Source organism: Accipiter gentilis, chromosome Z (genome assembly GCF_929443795.1).
Source record: "Accipiter gentilis chromosome Z, bAccGen1.1, whole genome shotgun sequence".
NCBI classification, from domain to species: domain Eukaryota; kingdom Metazoa; phylum Chordata; class Aves; order Accipitriformes; family Accipitridae; genus Astur; species Astur gentilis.
This window is the reverse complement of record NC_064919.1, coordinates 25,172,795-25,187,542: the sequence shown is the minus strand read 5'-3', so window position 1 is coordinate 25,187,542 and position 14,748 is coordinate 25,172,795. Positions and strand designations below refer to the sequence as shown.

The window sequence follows — 14,748 nt, the reverse complement described above, 5'->3', positions numbered from 1 at the left end:
CAAAGCACACCAAAACACCAATGGTCTTCATTGGAATTGAAACCAGGTCCACAATTTCAAGTATTCCCAAATCAGGGAAAGGCTTTGGTAATTCACTATTGCTTTCATAAGAAGAAGGAATGTTATTACCAAATTGCTGCCTAAGGAAGAGAATTGGCTTTTGCAGGAACAGCCCAGGGACATTGGAGGAACAGCTGAAGGAATCACAAGACCAGGAGCATTTTCTTAATAGTAAATCTCATCCATACCTATGTGGAGTGTTGGGAAAACAGAGAATAAGTCCCATTTTTGGAGAAAGACAGTTTGTAGAGGTGATTTTAAAGGCACTATAGTTTGTCAAGCTTTAACACAGAAGAACAAAACACTACTCAAAATAATCCAGAATAATTGTGCTACGTTTGAAAGACACCAAAAGCTTTTGTTTCCAAATACGATCCCACAACTTCAGAGCTTGCTATGTTCCAGGTAAAGAACATACACGTTGAAAAGAGAACTGAAGCATTCAGCCAACTTCAATGTTACACATTAAAAGAAAAGGCATATAGGCACGTGTTTTGGAACATTCAGGTCCTGCTTTTCGTGACTTTTAGAGAGAAAAAAAAGAATAGGGGGACGAACATGGCTGAAGAACCTGACATCACTTCAAAACAGAGGCAAAATATTTGATCTTTTGAACTTAAGGGCTTTATTTCATCCTGAAAATATTATTAAAAAACACCTTAAGCCCACTCCCTCCTCCCCCTACCCAAAGCAGCCAATGCAAATTAAACCTAAAAAGCTGAGGGCAAGTCAGGACATTCACACACCTCTTCAAAAGGTTCCACTAAAAGGTCTTGTGGCTTTCTTCCCTTCTTTCACAGAGGAAACAGTGATACGGGAAAAGTTTTTTCAAGTGTAACCACACTGCCAATTTGCATCTCTCCTTCGTTTGCCCAGGGCCTTTTTCTCCTGATCGCCAGTACTGAACTTAGGCTACCTTTCTCCCATGACCCCTTCTGAAGTGTCCTAATTTCCTTTGAAGGGAGATCCAGGTGCAGCATCAGGATCACTTGCTGCATGCTCCCCTATATAAACAGCTTAGTTTCAGTCACTCGAGCCAGCCTCCAACATTACCCAGCAATGCACGCACCTTCAAGGCACTCCAATACATATCACTCACCCCTTACAGTCACGCTACGACAACTGGCATTACGATTAGTCTGAGACTCAGCTTGCTTTTATTCCGGCATATTGAATAAACAAACCAACTGTACAGACAAAAGACTGTCTGTCAGCATCGAGCAGACTTCCAAGGACCCCCAAAGGGGGAGGTCTGGGCTGCGTGCGAGGCAGTGCAGATGTGGCCAGCTGCACCGCTGAGCCCAGGATGCAACGGGCTCCTTGCGCTCCCTCATACAGCCTTTCCAGGCAGTACAGTACAGACAGAGCCACAGAAAACCACAGGAAACGAGAATGTGACGGCTCCTCAGCAGGAACAAAAACTGAGACAGGAGTAGCCGTCACAGCTCTCCGCTCCCGTTGGGTTCTGACGCATGACTTCCTTTCCCTTCAACAGCCTTGATGAGAAGGTTCTCTACTTTATAGACAACAGCCATCTTCTATACCATAGGCAAACAGATTAACACCACTGGAACAGAATTAGAGCAGAGGCAAGTCCTAACGAATGCAGCAGTATTCTGTCTCTGGTGTGGGCCAACACTAGCTAGTTTTGAGGACAGTTTAAGATGCCCCCAGTAGGAAGACGTGGAGCGTCTGCTTTTGTATTACGTGTCATACTAATATTCAGAGATTACCTCTTTTCAGAAGGGGTATGTAACCATTTGCTTCAAGTTGTAAGTCAGTGCCGAACTCACTCCTCATTACTTACCTAAGTGTTCTTCCCATTTTTTTTTAAGTCTGAGTAGCTAGTTTAACCAGTTTGCTGTGGGTGGTACTCAGACATGGCATAAAAAGAGGTGTATTTTCCCTTATGGTTCTGAATGCAGTCCCTTATATAGACAACTCTTGTTCTGGCATTCTGAGAGGAAAAAGAACTAAGCCCCATTACATTCCTTCTAGCCACCATTCATCCACCAAAATAGGAAAGAAGTTTGCCGCAATTTTTTTACACTGTGACACTAAGAATCTGAATAAAACTGATGAACTAAAACCGGAACTGTGATTTTTTACCTATCTAATTTATTTAAAATATTAATAATAAACTAGATCCTCAGTATTCAATAAATAAAAAGTGCATATTACTATAGACAGAAAATATTTTTTGTGACACTACAAATAACCTATTCTCAGACATAAATGAGAACTTACAGTGAAATATATAGTATGTGGAAAACAAGAACCAGGTCTGCTGTTTTTTATCTGGACAGCCATTCTTTTGGCTCAATCCTGCAAGATGCTCAACTGCCTTTAGTTTTGCAAAGTGTTAAAGCATGTGCTTACATACATTAGCAGCCGTGCCAAATTTTACCACTAATTACATAGGGAAACTGCCATTTTCTGCCTTCCAAATACTTTTCATGCAATTGAGATATAAAAGATCCTCCTTTTCCATTACTAAAAGGCATTCTAGTCTCACACAGCCAAAGAATTTATCCCTCAGTGCATTCAGTTCTCATTTTCCTGAGAACACAGGAAAGATAGTAAAGTGCTGAGCCACTTATTATCAAACTGGCTCACTCAACCACATACAGATTTTACCCACATACCCAAAAGTTCAAGAACTACAGGAAGACAGACTGTCTTGCCTGGCTTAGAGAGAGCTGTTTGTAACTGTGAAAAGTTTAAAAGGTAAGTACTGACATATAAATAAGTACATGAACCATACAAAATATAGCCCAGTTTTTCCTCCACATTAGTAACTATCCAGGACTATAATGACTTTATTATATATTTTAAATGTAAGCTGAAGAAGCAGTCAGATTTCACAGAATGTAAAGGATTGCCCTTATTAAACATAACTAATACAAACACCTGATAGGAGGGAGGGTGTCCCACTCGTCTGCACGTCCCTCGTGTCACACCAAGACAGCTTAAAAAAATTCACCAGGGGCAATGACAAAGAAGGGTTTGTTTAAAAGGAATCCTTACAAACCTCTGAGACTTCTAACAACCAAGCTTTAACATAACATCCTGGTACTATAGGTTAACGATGCATACAACTCACTAAAGATTTCCATGAAGAATGATCAAAAAATCCCTACACGGGTATTATAAATTTTAGTTGTTATTTTCAATAATGATGATTTGTACTATCAACTTAAAGAAACTACTGAGGTGTGTTTTTTCCAGCTCTGGAAAGGTACTACTAGAATTACATTTCACAAAAGGTCTCTTCCCTTGTCATCATAGCATGTATTTTCCTCTTTCACTCATATTCCCAACTGTTTCTCTTTCTCTCGATTTCTAACCTCCCCAATACTACTGTTTCCCTTTTCCTTCCCTCAAATACAGAATGCAGATCCCCTGGCTGTGTGATTACTGCTGCCTGTGTTCCCTTACACACCTCAGGCTGGACCATCGCGACCCATTTTCTTACAGGTAAGCACCTGCCTCCCAAAGATTCACTAAGCACAGTCTACTTCTAACCAGTGGGACAACAGGCAAAACAAGGTATGGTATGTTTATGGCGATACCGAAATCTTAGCTTTAAAAAAATTAGTATTTATGGTCACAAACCAAGCAATACAGCTTTCTACCAAAAATAAAAATGCACGTTTCCCACTTGGCAAACCAGGAAGGCACCCCTCTTAATGCTGCAGGAAAACCAAAGGAGCAGAGCTCCATTTTGCAATGTTTCTATTGGTTTTCCACTCCTAAATAATAGCATGGGTTGACCCCAAGCGTGTCCCTTTGACCTTAGTGCCTACAGTGTTCAACCATCCCCAGCACAGGATGCAAAGGAAGAAGTGGGAACAAAAGCACAATCAATACTGAAACTACAATCTTCATTTTAAACTATAAAATTAAATTGGTATGCAGCAAGCACAAGTTCTGATCAAAAAGGCAGTATCTAAAATGTGCACTAAAAATGCAGTCTGCAAAATTCGACACAGATATTGAAATATGATTATTCACTTGCAAAGATCTCACGTTTGAATAAATGCAGCTAATATATAGCTGCTATATCACTACCAAAATGAAATCCTCTTGAGGGAAACAAGCTCTTAAATTAAAAAAACACTGACAAGAATGAAGGAGAAGGCATCAGTAACCTCTCATCTTTCTACCAAAACTATGGATATTAGTAATAATGCAACAGGACCAATACATAACTTCTCGTTTTCTCATACGTGTTCAATACCATCTTGGCAACAGATATTTTAGAGTGTGAAGTGACCTAAAACTATAGCTTCTTAATGAAATTCTGTTTCTGAAGCACTTGTCAAATTATTCAGTCTCTTCAACAGTTCCCCTCACATCACATGGTAATTTTTAGCAGTTTTCTTTTTTTCTTGAGTGGAAGGGTTGCAAGTCTGCAGTTGAATTTTAGTTTAGAACTTTAATAAACTAAAATGAATAAAATATCAACAGATTGTATTTAACTGTACTAAATACTCTAATGTAAGAAATGCTCAATTCGAGTTGCAGAAATCCAAAAGCGTTTAACTAAAAGGCCGCCTCACGCAGCTTACATTTGCCCTGATTATATTAAGAAATTATGGCTTATTGAAACGACCAAAACAGACCCCTCTGACAACGTTACTGCTCAAACCTCAGGTTGACTAAGAGGTAACCTCATTTCAAAGTTAATGGATTTCCTTCTTGCTGTCATGCTGGTTTCATTAATTTAGTTAAGTGCACCTAGGGAAAATAAAGTGTCTCAGTGTTCATTTATTTTATGTTTATTCCCTGGGGTATTTAAAATTGCTGGTCTCATCTGTAAAGATACTGGTGAAATTAGTAATCTATTTCAAATATGTGACAGTAATTTTGAGCAGTACCTAATAGCAAGGTTTGTGAGCCCTTTTTGTTCCTTTCATTCTTTTTTAATTTGGAATTGCGCACTGTTTCAGTCCATTTTTAGAGGACTGAAATAGTGCACAATTCCACATGCACCATCTTGTACTCAGTGTGCAATCAGATGACTATTTTATAGTAGAAATTCAAGAAAGAACAGCATCTTTCCAGTATGGAAGTGCTACAGAGTATCATTAATCTACATTTTTGTTAATTTTTTTGTTGTTGTTGCTTTGTTATGAACAATCCTTAGACATACTGTATCTATGATATTAAAGAACAAAACATGTACTTATTTACACTTGGAGCTTGACAACATTATCTGTTTAGTTTCCCTGCTGCTGTGCAAAATATGCACACAAAACAGAAAACTGTAGCTTTATAAAGAGAAGAAATTATAAGGTTGCCAACAGGACTTGGAATGGTATCAGTTTTTCTAAATACTGTTTTCGGTGTTAAAAAAAAAAAAAAAAAAAAAAGCTGGGTTTCAAGACTGTGTCCTTCTAACCAATTCACTTTTTATTAAGTATGCTTTTCAAACAATATTCTGAGCATCTAGAAGAATGTACCTTGAAAGTATCTATTAATCAATACCAAACAGGGCAAAGGAAAGAATATGCTTGAGCTTTGATATTACAGTTTAGTAATTATTGTAGGTACCAAGCAAATTACCTTAGGCAGAAAGCAACTGCAATCTATCATTAAAAAGGTTTTTAGGATTTCTGAAATAGTGTACCTGCATAATTAAGAAAATTTCTCACAGAAAGATACTTTCCTTTTTAAAAAATGTATAAATGTAAACCAGCAGAAATCACTATCACAAAGAATACATTCCATATTCACATAGCAAATGACTACCAATTTGACTTTTAATGCCAACTCTCAATTACAGTAATTAACACAATGTAAACTCTTTCTATTCATAGGGCTCTACTTCCTCCTGACTGTGTATTCATTAAGCATTTTCACCAGGGAAAAAAATAGGAGCCTAGCATTCCCATATTGATTCCTTGGAGTCCCTAGAGCTAAATTAGCTTCAGCCAAAAGTGCACCCCACATTTTCCGTATATGCTAAATTTTGAAGGCATGAAGCCTGGGACATTTTGAACTGCTCAGACTCAAAAAAAACCCAACAAACTTCACTGGGGAGTGAAGAAGAATAATGCAAGGATAATCCCCAGAAAACCTTCCAAGAAATCGTTACGTTTACCTATTTCTATATATCACACTAAATCATATTTTCAATTATTCTGTAAGTTTCTTAACAACATGTATCATATTCTGATGAACCCACTCATGTTTTTCACGTATCAACTCATTTAATACATTTCTTAACCTCAGTCACTCACTGCTTCAGGTATTGGGGGGGTGTGTGTGTATTTTTTTAAACCATATTGAGATGTTGAAGCCTGCTTTTAGATTGTTGGATCTCATTTTGTTAAATTCTCAGTAAATCATCATGCAGAAAAATCTGTCTGCTTATTTCTCAGATAAAAACCACACACTTTCTTCGGAGACCGAGTACCTTATACAGATTCGACCTCTAACTGTAGTTTACAAACCATGAAATGCATCTCTGTATGGAGGGCCACATATGAAGGGACAGACAGCCTTGTATATCACAGAAGTACTAATTAACACCTTAACATACCAAGTAAGTGTTATGCTGGCCAGAAAATCACTATTAGATGGTACTACCTGATAAAATAATGTACAGAACTTACGCTGTAAAAGGAGTCTTCCAGGAAGAATTAGTGTATCTATCCTCTTCATCACTTCTCTTACAATCAAACTTTGCTGTTGGCCCGCCACACGTCAAATTAAGTAGGACACAGACAGCACAGAAATAGTGCTCAGAGGAATTTCAAGGATTACTTCAAAAGTGCAAGGACCGGATGGCTTAAGACTAGAGAGTTTGCTCACTGGAGAAGTAGCTACTGTTTTTTGAAGAATTTTATTGCAACCAAAGAGATATAAACATAAAACAGAGATGTTTCATAACATTTTAACTTCTTCAGGAAAAAGAAAACAAACATTTGCTTTAAATAATGCTTTCAAGACAAATAAGTAAAAGAGTTGTTAAATTCCTGTTACATACGCATTACAGGATGACCGTTCTTTCTGAAACAGCTAATCACAGATAGGCTTCATAGTATTTTCTAAGGGCCCACTGAGGTTTGCTTGACCTCCAATAACAAGTTTGAGCAACAAGGCACACCAATCTCCTTCTGCGAGGAAAATTACTCCAATTCCTAACAGAGCCAAAATATGTTAATGCCCTCAACCCATCAGTCAGGTACCACGTCAAAACACTATTGACACGTCTTCTGACATCAACAAATAAGCTGTACCTCCTCAGAAGGTAGTACTGTACCATAAAAATGCCTAAGTCACATGACTAATCTATGTGAATATGAATGAAAGTAACAGGCCTGGAAAAGTTATTATTTTTCAGTTAACAGCTGATTCCTACCATATTTGTAGCAACAGTCTGTTAAAAACCCATTTCTTAATTGTCATCTTGAACATCCTTTTCAGAGGAATAGCACCCCAATCTGAAACCATATACCTTGATGAGACAAACTGTACCAGGACCTGGTGAATAGTCTCTTAATCCAAAATTGTCTGGACTATCAACTGCCATTGCTTCACTATCTCAAAACAGGTACTCTCCAAAATATCTCTCGCTGTTAATGTGCTGTAGGGAAACATAAAAATTGAGATTATGAGATATTTTATGCCCCTTCCCGATTATCTAGCTATTATCAGCCTGCTGTAACCCTGAAGGCTGGAGAGCCAGCTTCCACATTTTCACACAACAGTGCTCTGACTTTAAACCACAAAGCCGTAAAGGGAGAACAGCAAGACAGCACTGGTAATGGTGAGAAAACAAACTACGAGAAGCAAAAGTCAGTTTGAGCAACTACAAGGAAGAGATCACCACAAACCCGTCCAGACAGCATGGCCCACAACAGACTGCTCAGCTGCCACCAGCCTAGAGGGCTGGGAACTTTATTCCTGACTGACATGGACCTGTTGCATGACATGGAAAAGTCACTCGACCTCTTTGGACCTCAGCTTCCCCACTTGGAACCAGAAAAAAACAACGCTTTCCTCTCCCTAACAAGCTCTTTGAAATTCACAGACAAGGATCTCTAAACTGCACTCAGAGTCTTAGTCTTGTGCCACCTCTGCTCATTGTTTTAATCTGAAGTACAACTTAAAGCCCACTGTAGTACCAAGAATGTGTTAATAAAAAGGTAATTCAAAAACATCATATTTTGCAGTGTATAGTTGCTGTCAAGCACATCAAGTCAGAAATAACTAAACAATGCATCTTCAAAACTCTGCATCAGTTCAGAAACAAGTATCTGCTTCATGCCTTTATTTCAGATTCACTGAAGAAACTTGAGTTGCTTAGGACTCCTACAGTCAGAGAGCTCAGTATTCCACCCTTCAAAGCAAGTAGGACTAAATCCACTAATATCAAGTAAGTACATAGAGAGTAAATAGCTATTACGTTGTGGTTTTTATTTCCAGCAGACATGCATCTGCGTGGGGAAAAAGAAGGGAACAAAGTTGCTTGTATAACCACTTAAAATCTCTGCTCTTGTAATAGCTCAAGATTTGTGAAACAGTACCAAAACCATGTTTCGTCCATAGCTGGGAACCGAATTAAAACTGTGAAGACAAATGAAAGATCACATCCAGAATCTTACATTCTAAGAAAATCTTTGTTTTAAAATAAAATACATGAGAACATTTATAATCTGTAACTCGGTGCCAAAGCTGAAATTCTATAAAAACAAATACGAGACTCTGCATTTTTAGATGTGTACATGCTAACAAAAGGTTTAAAACAAAACATTCGTATTTCAAGGTTAAAGTGCCAAATGACAGAACATGGCAAATTTAAGTTCTGTTTTACTAAGAAATAATCATGTAACTTCAGTGGAAGCCTGTAGAAAAAAAACAACACGGACGCTCCCTGAGCAGTTTAAAATGGCATAAGCCAGAACTCAGTTGAAAGAGCCCATTCTGCCCTCCTCCAGCTGTGAACCGGGTCAGGGCACGGATGTAGCTGAAGACTAACCCAGCAAAAGGAAAACCAGTGGTTGCCCTTCAGCTGGACGTGCGCTGCTTTTCACACACAGCTGCGCAAACACTTGTGCAAGTACAAAGGTACGGGAGAACACAATTGTGGGAACCACTGGCGAGGAGAGAACTATGCAGTTCCTCTCTGTAGTTTTCAGAGGCTCATGGAGCTACAGCGCTAGGGTGTGGTTTCACATTATACAAATTTGATCTTAAAAAAAACCCACAGGCTGCTACAAAAAGGGAGATTCTCCTTTCCCTCCCTTCCCCACTGCTTGTGCAGTGTCAGTGCCTACCCCGAAATGTTAACAAACTACCAGTTTTCTGCCAGATCCAGACTCTGTTCCAACTGACTCTATGACTGCTCCATGGTTAGATTCAAGACAGAGAAGGAGCAGGTGGAAGGGGTGAAATCTTCAGCATCATACCACATTCAGATCACACTAAGAATGGCAGGAAACCACACCCTCATCTTAAACTAGACGGTTCCCAACACTGCAAGTCACGCGTTCTTAAAAAGAAGTTACGTCTCCAGACCCTTTCTTTCCCATGGGACATGAATTTTTATTAGACACTGCACAAACCCATCACCTTTCAGGGTTTGTATTCATGAAGCAAACCATAGGGCTATCTTTGCAGATCATCCTTTTAATATACTTCTTCTGCGACTGCACATTTACAGGCAACAAGAGCATATATGAATGCATAACATACATACCCACATCTGCACACATAAAGCTAAGTTTTCCAGAAGTGTCTAAATTTAGGCTTCAAAGACCCTATGTAGGTACTGAATTCCAGTGTCACAGCGATTTGCCTACTCCTCTGTGCTAAGCATGGATTTATGAGCCTATTTCCAGGCAGTCGATTCAGCAAAGCTTGACAATTACATGTAGACCTGGCAGTGCCACAGATTACAGCTAAAACTATATTGTTAAATTTAGACTCCCTTCCCCGCGCCCCCCCCCCCCCCCCCCCCCGGCCCCGGGTTTGGGTTTTCCTTTCCCCAGTTGCTTCACCAAACTTTACTCATTCAAGCTGTGACATACAGGCATACAGATTTTTATTCTTCAAATGTCTTAGTTAAAACAGAGCAGCCCTTTCCAAGAATAAATTTTAGAAGAACCGATTCCTTTTTCTTTTTTTCTGATCCAACACCATTGCTAATAAATTCAAGTCCCTGGCTTTGCAAACAAGGGCTTCAAGTGCCTGAGACGTGCCATTTGCTGTCATCAGGCTTAACCAAACAGGACCAAGTTAAGGGCCCTCAGAAGAATCTCCGTTTCCACATCCTCCGTCAGCCCTCATCAGCGTTCGGCAGATGACGACTTTGAAGAGCTCATCCCGGCCGAGCGTGCGGCAGCAGCAGCGCCAAGAGCTTTTTCCCAGCGACCGGGCCACCGGCCACAGGGCCGGGAGGGGCGGCGGGACCGTCACCCCCTCCGCTCGGCAGCTGCTGCCCGGCCGGCCCGGGGGCGGGGGGCGGCGCCCGGCTCTGCCCCGCTGCCGGCGGCCTTTCCCCCGCCGAGGCGAGGCGAGCGGCTCCGGGGAGGGCACGGCAGGGCGCAGCGGCCGGAGGCAGAGGGAGCGGGGAGTGAGTCAACACGGGTACGCAGCAGCCCGTGTAGACAGCCGCCTTTTTCTCTTTCTTCTGTTTGCTTTTGGTAGCACGTACAGAAAAATACTCGTGTCCCGAGTGCTCCGGAGGGGTCGGCACCTGCTCGTTTAAATGAGTATCTCGAAGTCAAGTCTCCAGAGCCACGTCTGCCCCACCGGCACGCGTCCTCCCGATCCGTCGGTCCCTCGCGCGACCGCAAGGAAAGTTAGGGAATCCTGTTTTCGCCTCCCGCGGGATCCCGAAAACCCTTTCTCCTACGGCCGCTCCCCTGCCGGCTCCCGAGCCGCGGCGGGGAGGCAGACGCCGCCGAGCAGCCGCACCGCAGGGCGCCGGAGCCCGGCCCCGCGGACTCGCCCGCTGCGCATCCCGCAGCCCCGCCGGCCGCCCTTACCTTGATGCCCTGCTGCTGGGTGGTCAGGGTCAGCTTGGACTCGTCCAGGAGCAAAACTTCGCAGTAGAACTCCTCCGGGACCCCGCAGAAACAGCCCATGCCTGCTGCCAGGGGACGGGGACGGGGCGGGGAGGCGAGAAGAGCCCCGAGCGGCTGCTGAGAGGGGCTGAGGCGGCGCAGCCGGGGCTGGGCCGCGCCCGGCTCCGCGCCCGGCTCCGCGCCCGGCTCCGCGCCCCGCCGCAGCGGCTGGAGACCGGCGGCTGCTAGGGCGCAGCGCCCAGCCCCACGGGGCGGCCCTCCGCCGCCGCCATCCCGCGGAAGAGCCTGGACGGCGGGTGCCGGGCGCTCCCTGTGGGAAAGGGCGAGCAAAAAGACCGGCGGCTTTTTACGAAGGAGCCCAGGGCGCAACCCTCGCCCGCGGCTGGCTGTCACGGCGGCTCCCCCGCCGCTGCCGCCCCGGGGAGGTACCGAGCCGCCCACCCGCCCCGTCCCCCGCCCCGTCCGCGCACGTTTCCGCGCCTCCTCTTTGTTTTGTGTGGAGGAGCGGGCGCCGGGGAGCTCTCGCCGCCGCCGCCGCCGCGGCCGGGGAGGGGGGGGGGGGGGGGGGGGGGGGGTCCCTGCCCGGCGAGGGCGTCCCCTCCGGCTGCGGACCCTGCCAGCGGAGCGGGGCGGCGGCAGTGCCCGGCGGGCGCGGGGCTGGCGTCCCCCGGCTGCCCGCGGCCACGTAGGGAGGGCGCCGGCAGCCGCTCTCGCCTCCTCCCCTGGCGGGGGCGGAGGGACGGGGGGGACAGCGCCGCGGGGCGCCGGGCAGCGGCCCGGCCGCCGCCTGCCGACCGCCGCGCAGGGCTCCCCCCGGGCGGGCGGCGGCGGACCGGGGCGGCTTTGAGACGGAGGCCGGCAGACGGCACCTGCCAGGCTGAGGAGGAGGCGCCGCCGCCGCCGCCGCCGCCGCCGCCGCCGCCGCCCGTGGGCTGGCTGCTCCGCGCCCGCCCGGCACCGGCACCGGCGCAGCACGCGGACAGGCCCGCGGCACCGCGTCGCATCTCACGGTACCCTACCGGCATCCCAGGTCCGGAGCCGGACCCTCGCTGCCCTTTCCCGGGGCTCAGCTGTGCCGATTGCCGGCGGTGGGGCGGGGGCGATGCCGGTGCCGGTGCCGGTGCCCGGCGCCGGCCCTCCCCGCCGGCTCCCGCCGCCGCCGCCGCCGCGGCCCCTCCCGGCGGCCGCGGCCCCGCACGCCGCGGCAGCACTGACCCCTGCTGGGGCGCCGGCGGCGGCGGGGGGCCGTGGCCTCGCTGCCCCGTGGACCGACCGTGCTCCCCGGAGGGCGACAGGTCGGGGCGGGAGTTTTGTCTCCGTACTTCGCGGAGACACCGGTGAGGGGGCCAGGAGAGGCTGACTTTAACAGTAGCCTTGGCGGGAAATGTTTTCTCCAGCATCCTGTTGAATACTGAGCTTGCTACAGGTATAGTTAATTTAAAAAACAACAGCCCTGTAGTATTAAAAAAAAAAAAAAAAAAAAAAAAAGAAAAACAACCAACCAAAGAAAAGGCAGAACATAAAAGAACTTGCAACTGCCTTTGCAGTTGCTGTCTATAGTTTCTGGAACACACACCAGTCCACCTTTGTATTTTAATTGCTGCACACATCTATACGATTTTTCCCCCTCAGGCAGAAAGTTAAGCCCTGATCCCACAGTCGCCTGTGCATTTGCTTAAGTTTGCAGGTGTGAGTCGTCCTATTGAAGATCATACAAAGTTTGCATGTGCGAATTTAAGAATACACATAAATGTCATTCTTACGATAGTTAACTTGCTCGTATTGCATAAGAGAAGGGCACAAGGAGATTGCTCACTTGACAAACCCTACTAGGTATGTAGGTTAAGTGGCACAAAGAATGATACCTCTGCTTTTAAACCCCTGCTCTAAATAAAACACTGCTACTCCCAGGAAATACCACTTCCATTTTCTTGTTTGGTGCAAGTAGTGTTTAAACATGGGCAGTGGGGTGTTGGGATCTCTGTATCCATCCTGCAGCTGTGAAAACAGTGTTCCATGAGCAGAGTGAAGATCAGGACAAAAAAAAAAAAAAAACAATTTATATATGTTCATAAAAATACAGCCTTTTGAACAACTTATTGAATATGAAGTCTTGCAAAAGCTTAAAAAATCCAGTTCCTAACCTTGTTTGTTGGGCAATATGTACCTGATGAGAATGTCATCCAGACAGCACAAGAAATTTGGAGAAATTCATTCCTGATTTTCTAAACATGTTTTTCAAACACAGTTCTTGAATCCTGAGAGTGGACGGTTTTCTAGAAAACAGATGGTTCCTTTTTCCCTCTCTTTAGTCTATTTAGATCCATATGTCATGCACATCATGACATAAATTACTCCCTAAGTCAGTTAAAGTCATTATATATGTATAAATCACTGATTAATCAAGTGAGAAGGAGGGCTTAGTGAACTCAAAACCTGTTTTTAAACCTTTAATTATAATTTTAAAATGGCTCTTATAGCTACATAAAAATGCCACAGCTGAGCAGTTTAAATCAAGACTAGTCTTGGTTATAAGCAGCCCAAGTGAACTTTTTCATGTCTTCTGTTTTTGAAGATCCATCTCACGGTACTGCACATCAGCTGATTGGTCCAGGGGAATATATAAAATATGGACTCACGTTCAGCTGATGCTAGTGTTTGGAGCACAGAGTCATTAACATATGAACGTCTCTCCTAACCAGCTACTGCCAATAGCTAGCTACTGATTCAGCAGCAGTACCAGAACCTACTATTTGAGGTAAAAACCTGGGAGGAGGTCCTGGACTGAAGAAGTGAGAAAGTTAGCCGGTAGAGCAGAGGAAGAGGGGATGGGATCTATACTAGGAACCAGTATGAGCCCTGAGGAGCTTAAGAAAGCAAAACAAGGATTATTTATACGGGCAAAAATGTAGGTCCCAAGCTTTCCTTTGAGCCCCATACTACATAAGAACAGCCCTGCATCAGCATTTTCAAGTATCAGGCCAGCTCACAACTTGTGAGAAACATAAGACAGTCATCTGTTTTCTAAACCCATTAGGAAACTGAGCTCCTTTTTATTTCTCTCTATACAAGAAAAAACACAGGTCAAGCACCACAAAGGAAAACTTGCTGACATAAGCTCTCATCACACAAACACTTATGGACATGTTTAACTCAGGCATGTAAGTACAGGACCGGGGCATAAAGGCATTTTTGTCCATTGCCTGTTTGATGAGGTACCCAGTGCAATTCACAGCAGCCACCATGATCCAGTACACTTTCATTAAAATGATCAATTTTAGCTGTAATCTAGTATTTTCAATGAGGTTGTGTAAAGAAGACACAGAGCACCGCAAGGACTTCTAATGTGAAGTGACCTACACCCATATTCTAACATAACGGCAATGAGACTAACTGCCCAAAGGAAACAGGTTAGCATACCTGCCTGCTCATGAATTTTTACAGTTTTGCTCATGAACGTTTGCTGCCAGTAGCTGAACATGTAGTAAGAGGCGTGATGACCTTTTTTAGCTGTTATCACTATCACTTACCTATCACTGTTATTTACTGATCTGTAGAGATGCAAATCCTATATCTTATCCATGTGGGCTTCCAGGGGATGAGTGAAAAGTTAAAGCAAGCCACAGAGCAACCTCTTCATCTTCCTCCT

The 14,748-nt window shown here is 44.5% G+C and overlaps 1 protein-coding gene across 6 annotated transcripts in view; it reads right to left on the bottom strand.

The window, feature by feature from the left end:
• Positions 1-12,211, bottom strand: part of EPB41L4A (erythrocyte membrane protein band 4.1 like 4A) — a 138,488-nt gene extending 126,277 nt beyond the window's left edge. For 5 of the 6 annotated variants that reach the window (XM_049794842.1, XM_049794844.1, XM_049794846.1 and 2 more), the window contains exon 1: positions 11,061-11,471. In XM_049794842.1, coding sequence (XP_049650799.1) covers positions 11,061-11,159 — 99 coding nt within the window. In that variant the 5' untranslated portion in view covers positions 11,160-11,471. Of the gene's footprint in view, positions 1-11,060; positions 11,472-12,118 lie in introns of those variants that run through there. The other variant, XM_049794843.1, reaches the window with a different exon arrangement.
• Between the last annotated feature and the right edge of the window lie 2,537 nt (positions 12,212-14,748).